Here is a 26145-nt window from a genome sequence, read left to right as displayed (position 1 = left end):
CATGTTATCACATGGGTATTTACAGGTGCTTCACACATTTTACCACCAAAATGTTCCAAAACAATGTGTTTTTACACATGTGAAGTTCATGTGTTTTTTTCTGTTCGGGAAATGTTACATGTTAAATCCAAATGTGAAATCTAAATGTCCAATGTTGAATCTAAATCTAAATGTTAAATCTAAATTTGAAATCAAAATATTAAATGTTGCATCAAAACGTCAAATGTCAAATATAAGTCTTAACAATCAGCACCTCCTTATTTGCTTATTTGCTTAAATTGATGTTTGTAATTTGATTTTGACATAGAGGGTTTTTTAATCTTTAGGGTTTAACCGGATGTTGTTAGTTTTTGCCATGCAGCTTGACGCAGGATCATTCCTGTGCTGTAACTCGGGGCAGGACTTGTATCCAAGTGGAGGAAACCGTGGAACAGGGAGGACAGACGTACCCAGGCTTGACTCTTGCTTATCTCCATCGCAATTGATTTATTTTTGTCGACAGTGAAAATGAGCTCGTGCGTGCACGTAATGTTATACCTGGCAGTTCTGGTGGCGATCGCCGCCTGCAACGCTCCCCCTGTCCCGTTAGACGACATTCTCATTGAGAAAACTTTCGTGCCGGAGCAGTGCGTGCGCGCAGTCAAGGTTGGCGACTACGTGAGGTACCACTACAATGGCGTTTTCCCGGACGGCAAGAAGTTCGACTCTAGGTGAGTATCACGCAGAAGAACCAGCTTTGTTGTTAGTTTTTGTCCCCAGGGTGCACGAGTTGCGTGCGCGATGCGTAAAAGTGCGCGTAGAGTGGGCTCGGCTCAGTGAGCCACGCAGGCAAGCTGGTTGAATGCAGCTCTGCGGATCAACACACGATTCATCCAAGGGCTCCGACACTTTTTCATGCAAAAGACCAAAACAGATGAATGCACATATGACCCCAGTGTTCAGAGCAGTGGCGGATCTAAGTTTTTTTTCAGGGGCCATAAAGGGGTCACAATTTACAGAGAGGGGGCAATTACATGATCAACATCCATGCACAATTCCTGATTCAGTAAGGTGCCTAATTAAGTCAATCTTTGAGCAAAGGCCCACATCATCGAATATATTTTGAAAACTGTTCCTCACTCAAGCACATTGTGTTCTTCAAAGAAGCATAAAAAATTAAAAATCTTAACAAATTGTCATTTTTTAAAGTTAGTATTGTTACTAAGTGACTATAGCTTCTTTAAAACAAAAGACTAAAAGACTACTGACAGGTCAGGTGCGGTTATGGGGCCATTTTGATTTCAGCTGGGGCCAGTGGCCCCCCAGGCCCTCTGGAGCCCACTTTCAGGTCCTTCGGGGGGGTAAGGGGGGGTGATTACCACTGACTTAGTGAATAGTAGTAGTAGGGATTCCCAGCTGGGCAAAGTGGAGTCCATGAGATCCTCAGAGGTCCTGAAAGCGGCCTCCAAACTTAAGGATAAGGACTTGATCATCAGTGTGATCACATTAGTCCACAAATCTGATCTGAATCTCTTCCTCTGAACACTGGAGTCACATGTGCAATCCTCTGTTGAGGCCTTTATCGAAAATGACCTCTGGGGGTCTCTGGACTCCACTCTGAGAACCACTGACTTACTCATCAGTAGTGTCCCTGCAAGCTGAATTACAAACTGGGTTTGCCACAAAAGTAGGTGGCTGTCCAGGGCACCCAGACCTCTAAAGCCCAAGAAGCCTCAGGCTTACTGCATGGCCTTTGCTTCATTGAAAATTGAATAAATAATGATTATAATTTAGTGATGTGTGTATGTTTGTGTTTCAGTTACGACCGTGGAAGCACCTACAATGTGTTTGTTGGCAAGAAGCAGCTGATCGCAGGAATGGACAAAGCTCTGGTGGGGATGTGTGTCAACGAGAGACGACTGGTGAAGATTCCACCTCACCTCGCCTACGGAAAGCAGGGATACGGTGTGTATGACTGAGTGTGTGTTCATCTCCCCGACATATAGAGCATAACAGTGACGGCCCGGGTACAGACACCCTCTGGTTCTTGAAGTACATTTCTCGTCAATTTTCTCCATTGACATTTCAGAAAATCTATATAAAAAGAGTTTTAAGCCTGGAACCAGGCCGACCAGCTAAAAGATGGATCGTGACCACAAAACATTTGATTAGGAGCAAATAAAATAGCAAAATCTAAAAAAAGGCAAAGGTATAAGACTTTGTACATTATTATTTCAAGAGTGAAGGAACTACACATCCCATAAACCATTGCAAATGATCCTTATCGAACAACTTCCGGTGCACTTCTTCTTTTTATGTAACCTTGTTTCCATAGGAACAACGAGCTCCACCAATCATAGACAGCACTTTTACACCTGAGGATTGTGGGTAGTGTAGTACTTCTCCTTGACATTGCAAATAAAACACCCTTTTCTTAAAATGCAGTTGATATCATTCAGACATGTGTTGACATTCTGTAAAGGAAGTAAAGTGTCTAGTGGTAATGAGAGTCAGCTGAAGCAGGGAGGAAGTGGGCTGCTCCCAGACGTCCATGCTGGGTCACGTCAGAGGGACGTCCCAGACCAGGAAGCCGGTCAGAGTGAGCTGCTCTGGATAAAGATTATCAGCAGTCAGTAAATGCACAACCAATCCCAGAGCATCAGCAGCTGCGGGCAGAGGAACTTTCTAGATCGTGAGCTGCATGTGAACAAAACAAGTCCGTTGAGTGAGATTGTGTCAGAAAACACTGATAAACTACACTTTTTATATAAGTGTAGTGATGAGAGCAAAGGAATGTGAAAGCTCTGTTTACATGTAAAGACCAGTTCAACTCTAGGACATAAACAATGAACTCGTCAGGACCAGTAGTCCTCATGGGGATCAAAGTTAACGTCAGGGGTAAGATGTGAATTGTGGTTAGTTATAGGGTTTTGGTTAGGCTGGCCACCATGAATGGAAGTCAATGCAAAGTCCTAATAAGGATAGCTCTGCAAGTGTGTGTGTGTGTGTGTGTGTGTGTGTGTAGTCGAGGTTTACTCGAGGTTTACTCATGTTGTGGGGACCTAAATCAGTGTACACAGTCACATTATGGGGACTTGTCCTCCTTGTGGGGACAAAAGCAAGTTACGCATAACGTAAGTCATTACCTTATAAGGTGAAGACAGGTTTTAAGGTTAGGTATAGGTTAGAATTAGGGTAGGGGTTGGGTAGTAACTATGTTTAAAGTTAGAGTAAGTCTCCAGGAACTTAATGTAAGGCAATGCAATGTCCCCTGAAGTCATGGAGGCCCAACTCTGTGTGTGCGTGCGTGCGTGCGTGGCGTGTGCGTGTGTGTGTGTGTGTGTGAATGGAATATTTAGATAATGGGACAGAGAGAAGAGCGAGGGGCATGTGTGGACAGGTAAAAACTGAGGTTGAAGAAAACAGGGGGGTGCAGCACAAAGAGGTTTAAAGCAGAAAGAGACCTGCCAGCTCATCAGCAGTGGAGCTTTAATGGCTGTTGACACTGTCCTTACACCCCTCCTCCACCTCTGTATACAAGAGAGGAGCTGTGTGTTTTTGGGTTAGCCACTGTGCTTGTGTCCATCGACAGTCCCAGGACAAGTCATCTAACTTTAAAGTTTCATTCTCTGGTTTTAACTAGGGGTTGGAATCGCAGGTTAACTCAAGATATGATACGAATGGGGATACATAACGATTCATCATGATATCTGTCGAACTGAAGAAGAAAACAAAAAGCCCCTAAATCGGAAAAGTGCAGGATTTGTGTATTTATTCAATACAATTTGGGGTCAGTTTCACAGAATTTTAAAATAAATGGGATGACACAATGGACAAAAAAGTGCATAAAGTCTTATCTTAGTGGCTCTAAAATCTTAAAAATATAAATATAAATCTCATGAGTCAGGCTTTATTATCATATGGATATCGATTGGCCGTTATAAGTCGATATGAGCCTTTCACAAACATATTTATATATGCATTTATATAAGTTTATATTAAAAAAAGTTTATCTAATTCAAGTTGAATATATTTAGTTGTATCTGTGTTTTCTTTTTATTTATTCTTAATAAAGTTTGATGAGTGAATGTCCTGTTTCTCTCCAGGTGAAATCATCCCTGCGGACTCCATCCTCCACTTTGACGTGCTGCTGCTCGACGTGTGGAACCCGGAGGACGGCGTGCAGATCAACACTTACCACACGCCCTCCAACTGCTCCAGGAAGGTGGAGGTGTCTGACTACGTGCGCTACCACTACAATGGCACGCTGCTGGACGGGACCCTCTTTGATTCCAGGTTCGTTCTGTGCTATCCCTCAGTCACACAAAAAGAAATGCACCTGCACTCACACACACGTAACCTCTCTCCTCCGTCTATCCACCCTTCGCTGCAGTCACACCCGCATGCGCACGTATGACACCTACGTCGGGATTGGCTGGCTGATCGCTGGCATGGACCAGGGGCTCCTGGGCATGTGTGTTGGAGAGAGACGCATCGTCACTATGCCTCCCTCTCTTGGATATGGAGAGAATGGAGATGGTGAGTGTTGATAATGTCTTTATTATTATTTGTTTCCTGGAGATAACAGACCTTTTACAATATAAATTATTGACTTCAGCGGAAAGCAAGATCGCACACATATACAGTGACTGGAGTGTTTATCTGTCAACACACTGCACTTGCTTAATTTGAAGTAACATAACTTTGTATATCAACGAGCAGAGAAAACATCTGCAAGTGCTGATGTAGGACTTTCATGTATGATCTAATGAATTCTTCTTCAACACATGATTTTCATTTTCATTGATTAGTGTAGTAGCACAAAGCAATAGGAAATGATAAGTTTACATGTTTATAGACTGTATTATAATTTTATTTCTATCATTTTATGTTTTCCTTTTTGAAAAAATAATCAGAACAATCTTTTTTTACAACCTTGAGCTGTTTTGTAATTATTAGAAATCATAGTATTATCACTGCAGATTAAGATGATACTTTTCTTGGTGCCAGTGTGATAAATCAGATTTACTGAAAAAGGGACACAAGGCAGTTGAAATGTGCTTAGTCAAGTTTATTTATCTCCATACCTGCTTCTCTTCTTCTCTTCAACCTTTCTCCTTCTTGTTCTACCCCCAGGCAGCGACATCCCGGGTCAGGCGTCTCTGGTGTTCGATGTCATTCTCCTGGACCTGCACAACCCCAGGGATGGCATCGCAGTGACCAATCAGAAGGTGCCCGAGTCCTGCACGAGGAAGTCCGTCACCGGAGACTTTGTGCGCTACCACTACAACGGCAGCCTCCTCGACGGGACATTTTTTGACTCCAGGTGTGTGTCCATGTTAAACATTCATCAGACTTGTTGTAATATTGAACTTTCAATTTCAACTGCTTTTGCCTGCTGCTGTTCTTTAAGCGGCCACAGGATGGCAGCATCTCACTGTAAACTGAAGACCGATAGAGAGATTCAAAACTTTATAACCACTGGTGGCCATTTCCTGTTTGTGAAACATAACAGTGCAAGTAGTTTCGATCTTGTGTTGCCACTCACAACAGATGTATAAGCCCTAAAAGTCTAAAATCAAACACTGCCTTAATGTTCTTATATTGGCCTTATACAGTATATCAGCAGTAAAAACAATACACAACAGAATGGAGGCTTATGTTTAACATGCTTAATTGTAATATATGGAAACATGCCGTTCCCTTTCTGGAGAAAATGAAACTTTGCCTCTTTTTTAGGAACAGAAAGTCACTGAGCTCTATTCTTATCTAGCCACTGCAACTTTGTGGATTTCCACTTGTAGCATTTCTTTCCGGTGTTGTATATTTAAGCAGCAGTGATGTTGAAGATGATGATGAAGGAATCTCCGCGGACACCGTTCTTGCTTGTATAATAAGGTTTATTACACAGAAGTCTACAGGTCAGGACAGGTACCTTAGGCCCAAGACTTGAGATAAAATGACGTCACACATAGGGGCCTCTAATTAAAGACATGCTTCATACATAAAAATGGAAACCCCTCCATCGAACAGGTCAAAGAGCATTCTCCGAGGGAGAGAACTAACAAGTAACATCTAGAATAATACTTAGGAAATCTGAGAGTCCAGAAACGAGGGCCCCCTAGCTTTAAACCTGTCATTATGTTTTACACCCATGTCAAAACGATCTACGTTAGGTGAATATACCACACCGGTCCTAAGAGTCTCTCATGCACATTCTGCACAGACGTCAAGGACGGCCTTCCTCTTGCACACTGAGTCCACACATTCTTTACTCAAGCAGTTTAAAATGACTCAAGTAAAAGTATAAAACTTCAGGCTCGGAAATGTCCTCAAAGTATAAAAGTAGAGAGTTACCCTCTGAAGGTCATTTCTCCCAGATGAGACTCATGTCACATTAATATTTTTGCCTAAACCACTCTTACTTAGATAAAAAACAATATACTACAACAGAGGTTAAAGAGTGAGCAGACTTATGATTAAATGTGCACAATGTTTTACTGTTTTTCGTCCTGACTTGTGTTGATTGGTTGTTCAGATGTGTGTTCTGAGATGAACTCTATGTCCTGAAATAAACCAGAATATCAAGTCATTCCCGGAACATTAGAGGACAACTCAAAATGACGACTGAAAAATACTATGTATTATAACATGTATTATATGTTTAACAGATTGACTGGATTTTTAGCTCCATGTCAGTGTGATAATAGTTTTGTTAATATTCTCTGTCCCACAGCTACTCACGTAATCGCACCTACGACACCTACGTGGGTCGAGGCTACGTGATCGCTGGCATGGACGAGGGTCTGATTGGAGTCTGTGTCGGAGAGAAACGCACCATCACCATCCCCCCACATCTCGGCTATGGAGAAGAAGGCACAGGTGTGTGTGTGTGTGTGTGCGTGCATGTGTGTACCTGCATGCGTGTACCTGCTTTCAGACATACACTGAACTCTGGTGAACCTCCGAACATTCTTTCTTTCTTTTTTTTGTTTCTCTCAGGCACTAAGATCCCTGGATCAGCTGTGCTGGTGTTTGACATTGACATCATCGACTTCCACAACCCGTCAGACAGCACTGAAATCACTGTGATTCACAAGCCAGGAGAGTGCGACAAGCAATCGAAGAAGGGAGACTTCGTCAAATATCACTACAACGCCTCCATGATGGACGGCACATCCATCGACTCCACGTGAGTGTGAGACAGTCGAAGGCTGTTTCCCTGGAAAGCAAAGCACCTTAGAAACCTGAGTCACACACACAGAGACATAATTTTAAAGAACGACACCAAAGATCTTTGGGAAGAAGACAAACACATGGGGTGTAGGCAGTGACTGTCCGGTCAGGTCCTGCCATTAGAGCAAACATGCATTTTGTTATTTATCCCTGTTTTCTGTAGCGTGGAAGCAAAAAGTCATCGGGAGAAGAGGCTCGGTTTTTTTGTATGATTCACTCGGTCTCTGTTTATTTTAGATATAACTACGGAAAGACATACAACATCGTCCTGGGAGCTAACCAGGTGGTGCCGGGGATGGAGGACGGACTGATGGAGATGTGTGTGGGAGAGAAGAGGCACCTGGTTATTCCTCCTCACCTGGGCTATGGGGAGAGAGGAGTCCGTAAGTGTCTCACACACACACACACACACACACACACACACACACACACACACACACACACACACACACACACACACACACACACACACACACACACAGAGCTTTGACAGTGTGACCTCAGTTTTGCAAGTATGCAATCTGGAGCTTCATCAGTACATGGATCTCAAACTTTGGCCCCTTGGTTAAATTTCTCATTGTGAGTGTGTGTGTGTGTGTGTGCAGCTGATGAGGTCCCAGGGAGTGCTGTGCTGCTGTTTGACATTGAGCTGGTAGAGATGGAGGAGGGACTTCCTGAAGGCTACATGTTTATCTGGAACGACGATGTGTCCCCTGACCTCTTCGCTGAGATGGACAAAGACGAGAACAAGCAGGTGGAGCCCTCTGAGGTACGAGATGACCTGTGGTTTCTGTCATATTTACATGTGGTATATGTCGTCTGTGTGTTCTTATTTTACTCTCTCTGATCTCTCCTCTTCTTCCTCAGTTTACTGATTACATCATGCGGCAGGTGAGCGAGGGCAAAGGCCGCCTGGCACCCGGCTTCGATCCCAATCGCATCATCGACAACATGTTCTCCAACCAGGACCGTGACGGAGACGGAACAATCACAGAGGCAGAGTTCAAACTTAAAGCAGATGAAGCGACTACCCACGACGAGCTATGACGGGACTGAGTGTAAAAACTCAGCTCAGGGTGTAGGGGTGAGGGGTCAGAAAGTTGGGGAGATGTGGGTCATACAGTAAAAAAAAAGATGGGGTTTTATATGTAAATTAAGTAAGTGCGGAGGGGGAAAAAAATGCTGAGAGAGATTCTGTGTATTTGTTTTGAGGACTGAGATGTTGGTATGCAGGCGTCTTGTCCTTTAAGACGCTGTTTTAGAGTCAAATTAAAATTTCGAAAGAAAACGCCTTATAAGAGGACTGTGAAGACAGTGAATGACTTTTTTTAACTTCTTATCCCATCAACCTCTTACGGAGTTTAAGGCCCGACAGGTGATCATTTTTTTTATCATTTTCATAAACATCTTGTGCTCTCAAGATGATTTACAAAAAAATCCCTATGCGTTTCTATCGACTTCAGATGCACTCAGTCACAGTGATGGAGAGAACTCAGCTAGAATGTCATATAATGAAATTCTCTTGTATAGAGACAGGCAATAATAATTTGCTGCGCATACTTTAACTTGTTCCCACAACGTTTTTATCTTGTGCGAACAAGATATTTATTGTGAGGGAACAACCTAATATTATGTGCAAACAAGTTCATTTCTTTCATGCACAAGATATTTATTGTGTGAGAACAAGTTAATATCTTGTGTGCACAAGATACAAAATATCACCTGTCTGGAGTTAAGGGGCTCTGTAAGTTCTTTATGTTTTGTTTTAAGGTTTTTTTTATTTTGAAGGGTACGAAAGCACTCCTGTGTGAGAGAACAAACCAAGGCCTCCACGATCTCCACATTCAACACTCCTTCTGTAACTGACTGTAACTGTTTTCAACCTTCTTTGGTTGTGCAGGAAACTTCTCTCAAATATCTCCCAGGACCATCACTCACTGTAAGACTACTTATTTATAGGTGAAGATAAGTGGCAAGTTAAATCAGAGCTTTAAGTTAGAATAATGTTATATTTACATAGTTTACAGCCGACGATTTCCACTGTTTCACTTATAATCAGTCAGGATTCTGTGAGGGACATTTCTGCCAGATAGAAAAATTGAGTTTAGTTGTGAAGTCAGTATATGGTAAAAAACGAAACAAATCATAATCATGTTTTCTTCACGGTGCCTTCTGTGTTTTCTGCTGTGAAAGTGATCCTTACAGGGGATCGGTTGCCTCTCCGGTCTGTCACACATTTAGTGTCTTGTTTACCATCTCTGGTTTTTGTCTTCGTCCTGATGTCAAATGTAATGTAGGACTTTTGCATTTTCATGACTGAGTGAGTGAATGAGTGAGTGAGTGACTGAGCGAGTGATAGTTTTTGTTTTACATTTCATTCAGGAATAACGCTGAGGCTGGATTGTTTCATCGTCAGCACAACCTTTAATTTGAATAAAATACCTGACCTAAAAAATACTTTGGCTGTGTCAGTCTGTTTGTCCTCATATACACACAAGTATTGTTCGAGACAAAAAAGTCCAGCACTGGGCCCGATTCTAAGTCTAGACCTCTATTCCAACACGTAAACTTCACAATTACTGAAGTCTCAATAGTGTTAAAAGAATTCCCTGGAGATGATCAAAGTTCAATGCAATAGAGTTGTCGTGTTCTTTTATCCTTAGGTATGAGAAGGGTCGGTCTTAGTTCAAAAAGTATTTATTTAGAAGCAATGAAAAAGGTACAGCATAGCTATGGGCACTCAATGCACAGCCTTGGCTTTTAGTCCGTAGCTCGGGGTAGTCAAGAGTCGCCCCGAACGGATGACAGGTGCAATATTTATAATAGTAGGTTGAAGGCGTGGTCCCAGCATCTTGGAACTGGAATCCACCAATGATGAGGAGCCGCTCCCAGGTTCGTCACTCCTTTGATAGTAGCTGGACAAATCTTCACATTCTGACAGTGTTAAGTTTTGTGTATTAAGAAAAAGCCTTTATCCGGCTGAAGCTTTGTGAGTCTTCAGTAGTTTTGCAGACACAGTGTTTTTGTTCATTGGAGTGTGAAACATTGTGTTTCTGTTTTATCGTCTGTATGTTCTGTGTGTGTAAGCATGCGTATTTATCAGACAAGACAATGCCTTTCCTATCTGGCCTTCAGAAGCTGGGGCAGCTTCTTGATTTCTTTCTAAGGCATAGGTCACAGTGTCTTAATGAGCACAGTGCATTCATGTATGTGTGATGTTGAATAAAGCTAAAGGAATACTGTAATATATATATAAAGGTTTATGTATGAGAACAAGTTTAAGTACAGTGTATTGTATGCCACGGATTACAGTCCTAACACATAACAAAACATAAATTCTTTCTGTTAAGGTACAAACATGGTGCGTGTAAAATCGATCCTTTTCGGGGCTATAGTGTCTAATTATATTATTAAAATCCTAACAGAGTTTATTCTTTCACAAGAGCTAAACGCGAGCTGACTCCAGAACCCAACTGAGGACTAAGCCTCGGTACTTCTGCTTATATCGCCCACATTCATCCCTTTGCTTAGTCTTTCCTCCAATCAGGAAGTGGATTTCTCCACTGTACTTCTTAACACAGGGTATTGTATCCTTAACACAAAGTATATTTAGCAAGATCATACCACACAGAGTAAATGTTTAACATCAATAAGTGCAGTTCGAACACAGAGTAAAATGTTTAACAAGGGTTTTCCACAACAGTATCTCAGTTTTGCTTTAGACGTTTCTTTAAATTTTCAATGTAAATGCATAGGCTCAACAAAAGTACTCCACTGATATAGCGGTAAATGATTTCTGGTATGAGTTAGTGGTCAGTGGTCGGTAACGTTCAGTACATTTACTCTTATCATATATAGAAATGACTTAGAAGACACATAACTTCACACACGTGCGCGCACACACACACATACACACACACACTTCTATGTTACAAGGACACTCATTGACATAATGCATTACCTAGCCCCTTACCCTTACCTTAACCATCTAAACTAAATGCCTAACCCTAACCTAAACCTAATTCTAACCCTAACCCTAAAACCAAGTCTCAACCCTCAAACAGCCCATTGAAAAAGTGAGGACCGTCCTCACTTTCCAAAATGTTCCTTTACCTTAGAATGGCCTCTTTTTTAAAAATACTTTATATTTACATTGTCCTCTCTACGGAGGCCGCCATGTTTTTTACAGTCGTCCAAACTTGACAAACTAAACACCTTTTGAGTTTTTATGACAACTTAAGGCCACCCCAGGTTCGCCTTCTTTTTTGAAAGGGGAGGGTGAGGTGAGGCAACGTGCAACTTCACCACCAGATGGCACTAAATCCTACACACTGAACCTTTAAAGTGGTCCTCACAAACATGTAAGTACGCACACGCACAAGGAGGAAGTAAAAGGAGGGAGGGGTCATCCACAGCTGCAGAGAAGCTGTGTTGATGGAGCGCCGGTCTGGTCTAATCTCTGGACCATTCCTGTTTGGTCTGCACAGTGAGTTTTCCTCGGACACAGTAGATCACTGCATGCTGTGTTTGACTGTAACTCTGTGAACGTGTGTTTGTGTTGTTCTCTGCTGCGGGAACTTCTGAGCATGGAGCTCACCGGCCTGAGCTGCCAGGTAAGAGACTCGCCTCGATGAAGAGAATCACATTGCTGGAGGGTTCAGTGGAAGCGCGTGTGTATCGATGAATGTGGGCTGTGTGCACGGTGGCTCGTTTCTACACCTGGTTTGATGCTTTTAAAATTTAGTTTGCACTTCATTTTCTTGTGGTCACGGCCGCGTGTTAGTTCACCGCGGGTCCCGTGTGAATTAACAAAACCGTGCTGCCGTTACACGGGGTTAAAGCTCGATTTATTGATTTCAGAGGGAATTTCCTAACCCGAGTTAAGATCCGAATTGGTCAGTATGACATTTTTCATATAGTCTCTGTGTGTGTGTGTGTGTGTGCGCGCGCGCGCCAACATCAGCTTTGTTTAGTGTGATGAAGGAGAGTAGGGATCACCTCCAGGGGAAAAACTGAGGATAGTCCCAATACTACGAGAATTAGAAGTCTAAATATTACATAAATTGAAGTCTGAATACAATGAGAAATGAAGTCTGAATATTGCGAGATTTGAAGTGAAGTCTGAATACCAAGAGAATTGAAGTCAGAATACTGCAAGAATTGCAGTCTGATTACTACGAGAATTGAAGTCTGATTTGAAGTAGGAATGTTACGAGAATCGAAGTCTGAATACAGTGAGAATTAAAGTGAGGTCTGAAAACTACGAGAATTGAAGTCAGACTCTCAGAAGAATTGAAATCAGACTGGTCTGAAGCACATGTAACCACAAATAGTAGCTAACCAGATTGACTGTTTTCGACACTTCATGGGTCAGTGACGGAGGCTTTTCGAAATTGTACGTGAGCGAGTGTGTTCATCCGAGATTCCCGCTGACCATGCTTACACCTCACAGAGAGTACATCCAGATAAATCATTCATTTTTGAACAATTGAAATAATCTACTTTTAACCGTGGCCACATGTAGCGCTTTGGGGAAGAACACACACGGAGGCTGAGACATGCTAAATTAGAGCTCAGCTACATGCAATAGGCACAAAACTGAATGAATGAATCACAGTACAGACATGCAGCCATAAGAATAAGAAAGGCCTCAATGACGTCCCCTTTGCATGTTAACGCTGCATCAGAAGTCTGATTTGAAGAATTGAGAATTAAAGTCTGAATACAGCGAGAATTGAAGTCAGAATACAATGAAAATTGAAATCTGAATACTTCAAGAATTGAAGTCTGATTTGAAGTCAGAATGTTACAAAAATACAACTAGAATTGAAGTCAGATTACAGTGAGAATTGTAGTCTGAATATTCCGGGAATTGAAGTGAAGTCAGACTGGTAGGAGAATTGAAGTCAGAATACGAGATTTGAAGTCTGAATACCATGAGAATTGAAGTGAAGTCTGAATACCATGAGAATTGAAGTGAAGTCGGAATACCATGAGAATTGAAGTGAAGTCTGAATACTACGAGAATTGAAGTCAGACTATTGAGAGAAGTGAAGTCAGTTCCGAGAATCGGTCGGTCGAAGTCAGACTGTTCCAAGAATCATAGTCTGATTTGAAGTCAGACTGTTAGGAGAATTGAAGTCAGACTGTTAGGAGAATTGAAGTCAGAATACGAGATTTGAAGTCTGAATACAACGAGAATTGCAGTGAAGTCAGATTACAATGAGAAGTGAAGTCAGACTTTTGGAGAATTGAAGTCTGAATACTACGAGAATTGAAGTGAGGTCTGAAAACTACGTGAAGTGAAGTCAGACTGTTAGAAGAATTGAAGTCAGACTGTTCCGAGAATCGGTCAGTCGAAGTCAGACTGTTCCAGGGATCGAAGTTTGATTCAAAGTCAGAACACGACAAGATTCGAAGTCAGAACACGGCAAGAATCGAAATCAGACTGTTACGAGAATCGAAGTTTGAATATTACGAATATTTAAGTCAGAATGTTGGGAGAATTCAAGTCAGAATACAATGAGAATTCAAGTCTGAATACTACGAGAATTCAAGTCTGAATACTACGAGAATTCAAGTCTGATTTGAAGTAGGAATGTTCCGAGAATCGAAGTCTGAATACAGCGAGAATTGAAGTGAGGTCTGAGAACTACGAGAATTAAAGTCAGACTGTTAGGAAAATCGAAGTCTGATTTGAAGAATTGAGAATTGAAGTCTGAATCAAGCGAGAATTGAAGTCTGATTACAGCGAGAATTGAAGTCTGAATACTATGAAAATTGAAGTGAAGTCAGAATACAATGAGAATTGAAGTCTGAATACTATGAGAATTAATGTCTGATTTGAAGTAGGAATGTTACGAGAATCGAAGTCGGACTTTTACGAACATCGGAGTCTGAATACTACGAGAATTGAAGTCTGATTTGATGTAGGTGTGTAGCTGCGCAGGTTAAAAATGGAGAAAAGTTGCGCAAAATAGAAACGGTCTTTCAAAATGTAACAAAAGATCTGGGCCGCAGTCCGCCTATTGGTGACCTATGCTTTAGATGATCGTTGCCATTTGTTTTCCGCTTCAGCTTGCTCTTAGGGTGTATCCATGCTTTGATTAGGCGCAGCCACTTTCCTTACGACGCCCCAGCCCTAACTACGAGAATTGAAGTCTGATTTGAAGTCAGGATTAGGGCTGCACAATATATCGAAAAAGCTATCGTCATTGCGATATCAACATGCACGATAGACTTGTCCCCCCAGAGTACTTTGCTGTCTCCCTTCCTTTTCACCATCTACATATCACACTTCGGTACAATTCACAGTGGTGACGTTAACAAAACTTTTATGATGACAGTAAAATCGTGGCGGCCTTTTCTTCTCTCTGTATTGCTGATGTACCTTTTTCCTTTTTTTAGGTGTGTCTCAGAAAACACCCAAAGGTGTCTGCTTTCAAGAAACATGTACAATCAATAGAGCATCGAAAGGTGGGCATTAAACTTAATGTACAGTGTAATCCATTTATTATTTTTCACCAACCAAATCTAAAACAAGAGTATTACTCTTGTTTTACGGTTTCAGAGTAGGTGAAACCACTCAGTGACGGTTTCACAGTAGGTGAAACCACTCAGTGGAAAACCATCTGTGTGATTCATGCATGGATGGGATTCAGCGTTTCCATTTCAGTTCAACTGTGTGTCATTGGACCATGTGAACAGATGGGGAACATCCCACATTCTACATTGAAAGGTCCCTGGGCAGTGTCAACCCAGACACCTTTTTGTGAGACAGTATGTTAAAGGCTACTGGGAAGTGTTTATCTGTCTCATGATCAGTTTTCAAATTAAGATGGTTGGGTGTGCTGAAGTAAAAACTGAGGACTTGGACCGTTAAGTGAAACGGCCTTTCCATTGTTTAATTCAGTTCAGTAGTTGGATTGTGTGTAGGATGTGTAGGATTTGTGGCATTTAGCAGTTAAGTTGCACATAGTAACCAGCTGAATAACCTCCGCTTTAACCTCTGCTTCCAAGCACGTAGGAGAAATTACAGTTGCTTTCAGGTGACGTAAAAATGCTAAATGCCCTCTCTGAACCAAGTGTGTGCTTGGTCTTTTCTGGACTACTATAGAAACATGGCAGTGAAACATAAGCTGCTTTCAGACATGCACTGAAATCTGGAGAACCTCTGTACATTATCTGGAGGGGCTGTATGTGAGAACTCAAATGTGTGAGTGAGAACCTCTGGACCTTTTACAGAGTTTCTCCAGCCAGCACCCCAGTAAAAACACAGGAGACTGTCTGAATAAGCTGATGTGAGAGCACACCAGGAGATCCGACTCCACTGTTGATGTGCTGTAAACAAAAACGGACAACAGATCATGTCCTGCCACTGCACCCCCCCCTCACCTGAACGCTCTGGAGATTTCTTAGTTGTTGTGATCATGTCTGAGTGGAGAATCTCCTGCCTGGTTGTTCATGTGGGAAAGGAAAACTCCAGAGACAGTCCGAACCCAATTCTGTGGAAATTCTCTGGAGTTCGTGTCTGAAAACGTTTCAAGTGATTATACACTACTACAAACATAGTTTTATATTCCATTTATGCCTATAGATCCCCTACATCCTACACACTGGACCTTTGACTGTAATCCTGTATCATGAACATAGTAACATGAGAAGTTCACATATTACTGTTGCCACATTTGTCTTGGCATTAATACAACTACCTTTGCATGTTTCCTCTCTTCTCTACTCACAGCAAATGGAGGAGTTATTCCCAAATGGTAATGCTTACTTTTTTTAGTCCAGTACCTTTTGATGCATGTATTATTTCTTTTGTTTCTTCTTAATGTCCAGTATATTAATCTTAATTTGCTCTGTTTGCCTCTTTCTAGGTCAGCTCAGTGGTCATGGTAAGCCTGCTTTTTCTGTTTACTCTTAAAAATTGCTTGAAAAGAGTGTTACTCTTTTAGATTAATTATGACCAAAATGCTTTGAGTCATTGAAGCCTTTTGTTGAAAATGAAAATTATTTCTCATCTATTTTCTTTAGACTTGGTAATGGCTTTCTCTTGGCTTAAGACTCATTGTTCTCTCATCCTTCATATGAGACGTCTCAATCACCCCTTTTTATCTACCGGAAATTTACCTTTCCTACAAATTCATCCCTGTCTATAGTCAAGTCCCCATCCAAACATTGATCATATTTTTGACCTAATTTCCACTTAATTGGCTACAGATAGGTGGTTTACACTATGTATAACCAAGTTTGTTGAAACATACCAAGACGTTTGTCTTACTCTTTGAACTGAGATGGTTCAGACAGATAAAACAGTCATTGACAAACATGAATTTAATTTACAAACTGCCCATGTCCATTACAAGTTCAAGATTGAAGAACATTTGAGTTGGTGAGGTGTAATAATTATTTTCTTTCACTGTTATGTTTCCCCTACAGGCTTCTTTCCCAACATTGTTTTCATTAATCCAAATAGCAAATATGACAACAAAACGCAAAGCATAGGTAAGTACATTAAATATTTGATTCAGTTTTATAAAAAAAATCATTCCTCATCTTGCGAATAGTAGGTTGACAAAATTCAAGGTCTATACCAGCATTTCTTTGGAAAGGTCTGGTCTTCAAGGCTGAACTTAATGTTCAACAAAAAGCTTGTAAGCGGACCGGTTGGGTGAAATGTTTGAATTCATGAAAATAGTGCAAAAGCTGAATATTATAATCTACAGCACAGTCTTTGTAACATAACAATACATTTGTACTGACACAGGATTGGATAAATGATAATTGCTTGAGAAAAACTAGAAGGGCACTTGGAGAGCGAATGCCTCCGCCAAGGATATACCATTTATCCCGGATCCTAACTGTGACCCTTAACCCAAAAGTTAGCTGGTTCTTCCTTGGCCCATACCAAAACATCTGTTCAGTAGTTTTTGCGTAATCATTCTAACAGATGGACAAACTCCAATGAAAACATAACCTCCTTGGCGGATGTAATGCAGAAACTATTCATTCTGTGATGTGAAAGCATTGTTTTTGAAATAATCACACTCTTTTAATTTAACTTTTTTCCAGGCTTGTGTCTCCTGAATCTGGTTTACTGTCCAGCGACTCGGACCTACTTTTACCTGTGCCATGTCTGTGAGGAAAAGCGTCCGTCAGAAAATATTTTGCACCACCTTTCATCTCGTGACCATTGTAATAACTACATTGTAAGCACTGCACAAATCCTAATTAATTCTACCAGTGTTTTGAATTTGGAGGCACAGTTTATTAATTTTTTTTATTTAAGAGCTACATGGACCCCAATCTACTGAGTTTCTCCTGGATGCCCAGCTCGGACACGAGAGTCTTTCCGAGGCCTGAGATCACGAAGGAAGTAAAGGAAACACGAAACACCCTACAGGTATTGGGATCAGTTTGATCTCTGAATGAACGATGTTGTGTAACTTGTTGACTTGGCTTTAATATCTAGCCAAACATTCATCAATTCTAGCCAAAAGAACATGTCTAAATATACACACGACTTCCAGCAAACACACATTCCCCATAAGGACAACCATGCACGCACACGGGTCAGCATTGGTAACTAGAGGTGTTTGTCTAGGGTTATAAATACGGATACAGATGCTGTAATAAACCAGATTCCCCTTGCACTGAGATTCTGCCTCCGGGTATTCTTCACAAAGAAATTTTGGGCATTGATGGTCAGAGTTCTTAAAGAAGATGAAGGTTTTCAGTGAAGAAAGAGACACAAGAGACAATGATTCTCAGTTGAGGCACGTTAATACACCAACTTGAATATAGTCCATTGGCCCAGTGCTAACATAGAAAAGAAATGCAGTTTATAAAGCTCTTCATCGGATAAGATCAATGTGCAGAGAGATGTTTTGTGGCTAAGAACTGGAAATATGTAGTGGTATTCTGTAGTAGTCCCATATATATAAATGCTTTTGTGAGCTCTATTGCACAGCCACCTGTTGTTCCCAAAAGAAAATACAAACTGACCAGTGAGACTATGACTGTCTCCTGACATGAACAATTAAATCGTCTTCCCTGGGCGTTGCATGTCAGTGATGATGATGACTAAGAACAGAAAGTATTCATACGTACTCAAAGCTGAATGTCAGTAACCGCAGGTAAAAGAGCTGAACATTTCTCTCGAGATGGTGGAGACCCAAAATTGAGCTAAAAGGGGGTGAAAATTGGAATCACCACTCCAAATGAGTGCTGATGTTCCTCTGTAACTGCTGGAGGTCGGCAACTGTTTGCAGAGATATCAAGTTATTAGGTGATAACATGTCAGTGTCACTTGTCACCTCTTTAGGTTTATGTCTTTTAATAAGTGAAGTGGAAGAGTATCTACAACGGAAACTCATGCAGGGGGATTTCCTGTTTGTCATATCCTCTCAAGCTGAACCGTTCTGAACTGGTTTAGACAATAGCCTTAGTTCTCCTATAAAGGATGCTTGCACTAACTCTTTTTTTAAAAGATGCATATTCACTGCATTATCTCTTTCTCTGCAGATTCTGGATATGCCTGCAAATCTAATGAACAAGATTAACAAGGGCACCTACTCTGAAGGTATATGATTTAAAGATTTCCCTGTGGAGTATTTGTTTGAAATCTTTATTTAATTGCATATAAATGAAAATCATTTTCTTCATTTCTCCAGTGATGCACACTCTCATAGAAAATGAGAAACTTCTCAAGCGGCTTGAAGGTGTGTGCACTTGCATTTTTCTGCATTTTTTTATCCTGAAAGTTAGTTAGGAGTCAGGGAAAGTTACATACGATCCCTTGTTTTAACCAGTAAATGTATGCATCACTCGGCCCAGTTAATGTATATCTGCTGAGATTTCAATCATGATCCATGTTGACTTAAAACGTTTAAAACTTTTATTTAGGACAAGAAATGAAAGTTCCTAGAAATAATGTAAATGTCTGCATTGCAATTTGATGAAATCTGGTAAAACTCCATAACTCTGCCAAATTATAAATGTGCATCCAAACTCTTTTATTGTCCTTCTTTATTCTGTTTTTCACTGCTGTTTTTGTTTTTTCCATCTAGCTATCAAGCCAATGCGGACGATGATCCAAGAATACCAAAGAGACAGCAACAGAAAACATCCACTTCTTGGTCAGTAAATGTGCTGCTGAAGAAATCAACCAAAGTCTCAAAGTTTGCTGTAGTGTTGTGAGTTTTATGGGTATTTTGGAATCTGAGGCAGCAGAGTGACCCAGAGTGAAGGACAGGAGGATGGTTACAAGTGAGGAGAGGGGGCGATTAGCATGTATGCTAATGCAGCCGTGATCAAAGGGAATGAACATTATGTTTTACATTCACAGAGCTGTAAGATCATAGAACAAGAAAAGCAGGGTAAGAGGCATTGTAAGGTGTAAGGTGTAAAGAGTTTATTATCGAAAAGGGGGAAGGAAGAAATGGGCAGTATATTCACACAGGTACATGAAAACAGGAGGGGGTATAGTCTTCAACACCAATCTCGATGTAACACAAATGTGGTATCAGACGAGGAGGCTCACCAACCCAAAAGGTCTTTTCTTCCTCAGTCCCTATAACTTAAATTCTCCCCCAAGAAAGCATGTTGGATTTAATGAATTACATTAACTGAATTCATTCATGTAGACCAGTGGTGGCCAACCTGTCGATCCCGTAACTCTCTGCATTCACTGGCTGCAGTTGCGCCGCAGATCATCTGTGTGTTGGTTGTCTGTTGTTCACACAGGCAGCGTGTCCGCTACTGGCGGGGGAGCTGCAGGTATATCTACTGCATTTCCTTCAATTCAAATTGGAAAACTAAACACCAGGACTCTACGATATGCAGATGTGCATCTCCTGGTCTTGCGATAACAATCAAAGCCCCGTTAGAACAAATGAATGGATTTAGAACGTGAAACTCTGTAGTGCTTTTACTTTGAAACGGGTTCGGGAACGGTTGAAAATAAATATGTTTGTGACATAGACGGATAAACATTTTATTTCACAGCAGACTAAACAGAGAAAATGATCTTTCACCTGAGTTTGAATGTTTATCTGTTGAATTTACAAACATAAATGGTTTGCAACACTCTGTATGCGTTTCAAAATAAAAGCACTCCAGCGTTTCTGTTGACAGAATCCATTCTTTTGTTTAAAAAAAAGGGGTTTTATTGTGAAATATTTGCAGGAGCGAAAGATGCACGGCTTCATACTGTCAGTGTTGTGCACGGCACAGCATGTGTTGTGTTAATGTTGAAGAGGATTCTCATGAAGAATACACAGAGGCAGAATTGCAGTGGGAGGGTTTGGTATTAAAACTACAGCTTTTATGTCCTTTGATAAACAATATTGCTGCCAGTACTGACGTGTGCTCGTGCAAGCCACATATCTGTAACTGCTCATTAGTGTGTATGTGAGGGACTTTCTCATTGTCGAGCCAATTGTGTGTGCTCCCTTGTATGTGTTTGACTACAGCCAAGTTTGATCAACACAAGTTTGGATGTTTAGAGTTCAACACCAAGGGCCTGATCTACTAAAGAAAAAAAAACATGCAAGCTCATCTACTAACGGTGCGCACTGAGGATTGGGTGCAGAATAACACACGCTCTCCATTTAGTACGCTTGCCTTAATGAATAAGCTTTATCGGGTGATACCCTCCCATATCCCGTTTCTTTGAGTTGTATTAATATTTCTTTGCTGTTGCTCAACAACATTTTTTGTTTGCCTCTTCCACTAACACCTCCTTCAATCTCAGGGCATTTAATTTCCCTTTGCGCTTGCGGTCACTCTGCTCTCCATTTACCTACTACTGCCTCTACCATGTTTGCACCTGTTGTCATCTGGCTGCAGTGTACCGTGCTGTTTCCTGTGTCCTTCTTCCACACTCCTGCTGACCTGCACTCACTTAACTAACTACTAACTCATAAACATCGACACTCATCACAAGTTTTTAGGACGTGATCAGTACATGAAGTAACTTAGTGTTAGTTTGATTCGCTCCAGACTTAATGAGGCTGCATTTAAACATTTTGTGCGTGTGGTATATTCAGCTAATGTAGATCGTTTTGACATGTGTGTAAAACATAATGACAGGAAATGGTTAGGGGGCCCTCATTTCCTGACTCTCAGATGAATCTAATTATTATTCCATATGTTACTCGTTTAGTTCTCTCCCTCGGGGAATGCTCCTTCACCTGTTTGATGGTTAGGGGGCCCTCGTCTCCGGACTCTCAGATTTCCAGATGATACTTGTTAAGTTCTCTCCCTCAGAGAAACTCTCTTTGACCTGTTCGATGGAGGGGTTTCCATTTTTAAGTAGGAAGCATGTTTTGAATTAGAGGCCCCTATGTATGACGTCATTTTATCTTATTTCCTGGGCGGAAACAACTTCCCTATATGAAGGCTTGTCCGACATCGGTGAGACAGACTTCTGCATTGGCTGAGAACGTCTCCGGGTATACCTAGGTACCTGTCCTGACCTGTAACTTCTGTGTAATAAACCTTATTATACAAGCAAGAACGGTGTCCGCGGAGATTCCTTCATCATCATCTTCAACATCACTGCTGCTTAAATATACAACATGCGTGCTCAGTACAACACGAGACATGACGCACACAGCCAGGACTCAGTGTTAAAGTCACCGGCGCAATCCGACACCATTGATTAATAACTAAATACAGGGTCGTAAGTTTGTCATCTAAATCATAACCATCCCAATCATAATAACTGAATAAATGAATGTGAACTAGTTCATTTTCATCTCTATGAACTGAACTTTGAACTAGTTCTGTTTAAGTGTGAACTGGCACAACACTGCATACTGTATAGTACTGGTATTTATTTAAGTACATAGGTCTACTATTATACAAGTAACTCGTCATGTTTATGGCCATATTCAAGGCAACGCCTATGCAAAACATTGTGTTGCAGTAGCAGAACTCTGCAGAACATATTGTTGAACTGAAGCTAAATATTGTGCATTGAACAGATGTTGTAAATATTAATTGATATTAATTGAATATTGTGCATTGAATAGATGAAGTTGCATAACTGCTTTTCTTTGTGTAAATTTATGCTTGTACATTGAGCCTTTAACAGTAATTTTACGAAAATAATAGATATGACCCTCCTAAGTGTTTTTTTGGAAGATATCGGGGGGTAGATCTTGGCTTTGAAATTAAAAAGTGATCTTGTGCTCGAGAAGGTTGGTGACCACTGATGTACACGACTGTGCCTCGTCACTATAGTGATAATCACATAATACCTAATTCGACAAAATGTATTGAAATATGGCCATGCTGTTCTCCATCAGTTTCTCTTTTAAACGAAACATTTTCTCCTTTTCTTCTTCGTGCTCTTCTAGGCATGCAGCACATTGTTGAATGCATTTGTGTTGGAGCGTACGAGAACAGATACTACCTCTGCACCCTCTGCAAACTAACCATGGGCATCCGCGCGATCATCAGACATGTTCTCAGCTTTGACCACATCTTCTCTTACTTTGTAAGTAGCCACGACGATAATACAATGTTCATTAAACCAATCACATTCATGAAAAAAGGTATATTCAAGCAACAATAATGCAACTGTGTTGGTAGAAGATGGATTTATTGTACGGTGGAAAAAAAACGACAGACAAAATCAGCACAATATAGATAAACGTAAACCCTACAGTGACAGGAAGTTGTGGTAGAAAATTCTGTATACATTTATTCTTTGCAAGCTTATGTACTTACACTATGTGTCTGTGTACAGAGAACATCAGAACTGTAGGCGATCCAAGTCAAACGGTTGTAGCGGCCGGCTAATGAGGATATAAATGTCTATGTGATATACTGAGGAGATAAGAAAGGCCCTAGCTCAGCATCAGGCTGCAGTTATAATTGCAGTTGTACACTCTCACATGACAGCACTATATATCAAGTATCAAAGTAATATAATCATGAAAGAAGCCTTATGTTAACATGTGAGGAACGCTTGCTTTGAAAAACCTATATTTAGCATGGGAAATGTATCTAAGCACCTGCAGAACGTTTAATCAACAAATGTCCCAATAGTCCTCTCGCTTGAAATTTACCCAGTTCTTCTTCTTTGATGGGTCAGGGTGTACTATAATGTGTCCAACTGCACATATTACATTATCTAACAGATATACTTATTTTTGTTGAGACTTCAGCTCAGTGTTTTTAATGTCTGACTAATAAAGTCCAGTACTGTACATATTTAATCTGTGCAGAAAGCGTGGCACCCCTCTACTTTGATGGCAAAGGAAAGCTACAGTTACTCCAAGTCCTTCGCCTACACGATGCTTAATTTTGCAAAGCAGACAGAAGAAATCCATGGAGCTGCAAACACTGATATGAAGGTAATAAAGATCGCAAAGTTCTTTTGGTGTGTGTATATAATAGATGCACTCTGGAGAACGTCCGCACAATTGGGTCCGAACTTTCTCCGGAGTTTGCCTTTCACACATGAACAACACAGCAGGAGATTCTCCGCTCAGAAATCTCTGGAGCGTTCAGGTGAGGGGGGGTGCAGGGACGTGACATATTAATTCCACTGCAGAGATCATGTGTTTTTGTTTACAGCACACCTGCGTTAGCTCTTCACCAAAAGCTCTCTCGACATTGCTGTCTTTGTCTTCTACGTGTGTGGCACCGCTTGTTCATCCTGCGATATTTGTATTATTTTTGTCATTTCGAGTTTTGTGTCTGTCGTGTGTTAGAATTGTCATCAACACACCCACTCGCTCGCGGTGCATCCTCCAGACGACCTCCTGCTGTGTGCTCATATGGATCCATTCTGACATTCTGCAGAGTTTTCTCCTCAGATCATCAGGAGTTTAGTGCATGTCTTAAAGCAGCTTTAGTTTCTCTAAATTGATGCTTTTGTTTTAATGAATGTGAAGCTATATGATTTTCTGTTGCAGCAAGTGAACCTGGAGCCTGCTGAATTTACCTCAGTGAATTTCAAGTCATATGCAGAAGGTGGATACACCCCCGCCTCCTTGCTACTGATATGTTGTATTTCTCTAAATGTACAGAATCTTCAGTGGATTGATGCTGATGTTTTACTAACTGAGCCTGTGTTGGCCTTTAGCTTTGAAGAAACTGGAATCCATCACGAAGGGAAGAGAAGGCGGCAGCTTGGTTGCAATCATACACCCAGGGAACAAGCTGAGTATGTGTTATCTCAGTGTAAAGTCAGTTTATCCAGTGGACCCAACTGAACTGTTTATCTTAAACATTGTCTACACTGGTTATGAGCATGTCAAATATTTGCTTTAGCTTATTCCAAATACTATTGTTGTAATCTTGTTTCTAATGGAGGATACCTCAGGTCCCTCAGTCTGCATCAATGATAGACGCTTTATAGTATATTAAATATAACCTGTGGTGCAAAATCAGCTCTACATTACATATTAAGGCTGCAAAGCATTTTAAGATTATAAGAATAAGCATGTCCATTATTTCGGAATGTTTTACAGGAAACAACGTATTGAATTTTGTTCAAACTACTGTTGAAAACATTTTACATGCAACAGAATTAGATGTAACAATTCAATTTTGTTTTTTCTTTGTAGCGTTTCGGTCAAAGCCAGCCAGTGTGTCGTCCAGTGTGCCGACAAGTGTGTCGTCCAGTGTGCCGGCCAGTGTGCCGGCCAGTGTGCCGGCCAGTGTGCCGGCCAGTGTGCCGGCCAGTGTGCCGACAAGTGTGCCGGCCAAGGAGCCGGTCAAAGGGCCGGTCAAAGGGCCGGTCAAAGGGCCGGTCAAAGGGCCGGTCGCACCATCGTACAAACTACACTGTCTGGTGATAATTATGTTTTCATTACAACAACCTTGATGTTAACACTGTAACAATGCTTTCTGCAGAGCACTGAGAGCACATGTGTGTTTATTGCTGTTGTTTGCGTCTCCTTGTTGCAGGACTGCAGCGTCATCTTTGCAACTTTATCTCAGTATCTGCAACATGTGTCACAGTTGAAACACAAAGAGGTTTGTAAAGATTTTCATATCTTCCTTCAGAAAGTCTAAAAAAAGATTTTGATCTTCCATGATATGCTAGAAATCCACACCTTACTTACAATATATTTGTAATGTTTTTCACCCAGATGTTGAAGAAAGTCTTTAAAGAAGGTACGACTTCATTTTTCCCCCCTCATATCTATGTGTTGTTTGGCTCATTTTAATATGATGTGATAATTTCCCCCTTTTCTTTCCCCTGAAGGTTCTTATGGAGACCAAAAAGGTGCACATTTCTCCACCAGTGCTGCAACACCTAATACCACTTGTTAATGGCAATAAAGCAAACTGTATCGGCCCAAACGTCGGAAAAAAAATAGATGTAAACATGTCTCGATGCATTGTTTACTTTTTCTTAGTAATAATTGATAGTGGCACAATTACAAGTACTTTTCCCATGTCTGCTGTCGAGAAACATCTCAGTTGATTTCATTTAGCTTCTTCTCTGAATCTCTTTTCCTTTCTAGCACCTGTAAAATTGAGTCTGGACTTGCACAGTTACCTCCAAGAGGCCTTGAAGCTGAATCAGCCAGTTGCTGGTGAGCTGACTCACTTGTTATCATTGTGTTTTTGTCAAATGTTAATCTGAAAAATTTGTAATTCATTTTTGTCATTTCTTTTTCTTTCTTTCGTAGGTGCATCCCTGGTTGTGGCATGTGTGAGCTCTCGGGTTCAGGCAGAAACTATTTATGTTTGCTTTGCTTGTCAGGACTGTTTCCCAGAGTCTTCAGTCAGGCAACACATGAAGTGTGACAAACATGTCATACAAACATTGGTGAGCTTGTGTTTAAATTATCTTCTTTAATGTTTTGTATTGGCTGCAATAATGTGGAGGTAGGGATTTTTGTGGTGCGTGTGCGTGTGTGTGTGTGTGTGTGTATTTGCATATGATGTTCATAATTTTTT

General features: G+C 41.0%; 2 protein-coding genes across 5 annotated transcripts in view; both read left to right on the top strand.

Annotated features, from left to right (window-relative positions):
* The first annotated feature begins 349 nt into the window (after window positions 1-349).
* fkbp9 (FKBP prolyl isomerase 9) lies at window positions 350-9672 on the top strand. Its single transcript, XM_035182950.2, has 10 exons — window positions 350-710; window positions 1799-1944; window positions 4086-4275; window positions 4373-4518; window positions 5116-5305; window positions 6716-6861; window positions 6982-7171; window positions 7453-7598; window positions 7821-7984; window positions 8083-9672. Exons 1-10 carry the CDS (start codon window positions 508-510, stop codon window positions 8260-8262), a joined length of 1701 nt encoding a protein of 566 aa, XP_035038841.1. The 5' UTR covers window positions 350-507; the 3' UTR covers window positions 8263-9672.
* A 1927-nt stretch (window positions 9673-11599) lies between these two features.
* LOC118125134 overlaps window positions 11600-26145 on the top strand; it is a 31445-nt gene continuing 16899 nt past the window's right edge. For 2 of the 4 annotated variants that reach the window (XM_047344253.1, XM_047344252.1), the window contains exons 1-20: window positions 11622-11828; window positions 14623-14691; window positions 15959-15983; window positions 16095-16112; window positions 16657-16722; window positions 17290-17426; window positions 17507-17620; window positions 18742-18799; window positions 18891-18938; window positions 19287-19355; window positions 22581-22720; window positions 23454-23582; window positions 24147-24204; window positions 24317-24397; window positions 24801-25027; window positions 25144-25212; window positions 25329-25353; window positions 25445-25465; window positions 25707-25778; window positions 25875-26014. In XM_047344253.1, the coding sequence (XP_047200209.1) occupies window positions 11802-11828; window positions 14623-14691; window positions 15959-15983; window positions 16095-16112; window positions 16657-16722; window positions 17290-17426; window positions 17507-17620; window positions 18742-18799; window positions 18891-18938; window positions 19287-19355; window positions 22581-22720; window positions 23454-23582; window positions 24147-24204; window positions 24317-24397; window positions 24801-25027; window positions 25144-25212; window positions 25329-25353; window positions 25445-25465; window positions 25707-25778; window positions 25875-26014 (1593 nt within the window). In that variant the 5' untranslated portion in view covers window positions 11622-11801. Of the gene's footprint in view, window positions 11829-14622; window positions 14692-15958; window positions 15984-16094; window positions 16113-16656; window positions 16723-17289; window positions 17427-17506; window positions 17621-18741; window positions 18800-18890; window positions 18939-19286; window positions 19356-22580; window positions 22721-23453; window positions 23583-24146; window positions 24205-24316; window positions 24398-24800; window positions 25028-25143; window positions 25213-25328; window positions 25354-25444; window positions 25466-25706; window positions 25779-25874; window positions 26015-26145 lie in introns of all 4 variants that reach the window. The other 2 variants (XM_047344255.1, XM_047344254.1) reach the window with 2 other exon arrangements.

The sequence above is a fragment of the Hippoglossus stenolepis genome, chromosome 17, assembly GCF_022539355.2.
Source record: "Hippoglossus stenolepis isolate QCI-W04-F060 chromosome 17, HSTE1.2, whole genome shotgun sequence".
Lineage (NCBI taxonomy): Eukaryota > Metazoa > Chordata > Actinopteri > Pleuronectiformes > Pleuronectidae > Hippoglossus > Hippoglossus stenolepis.
This window is presented reverse-complemented; position numbering and strand designations above follow the sequence as displayed.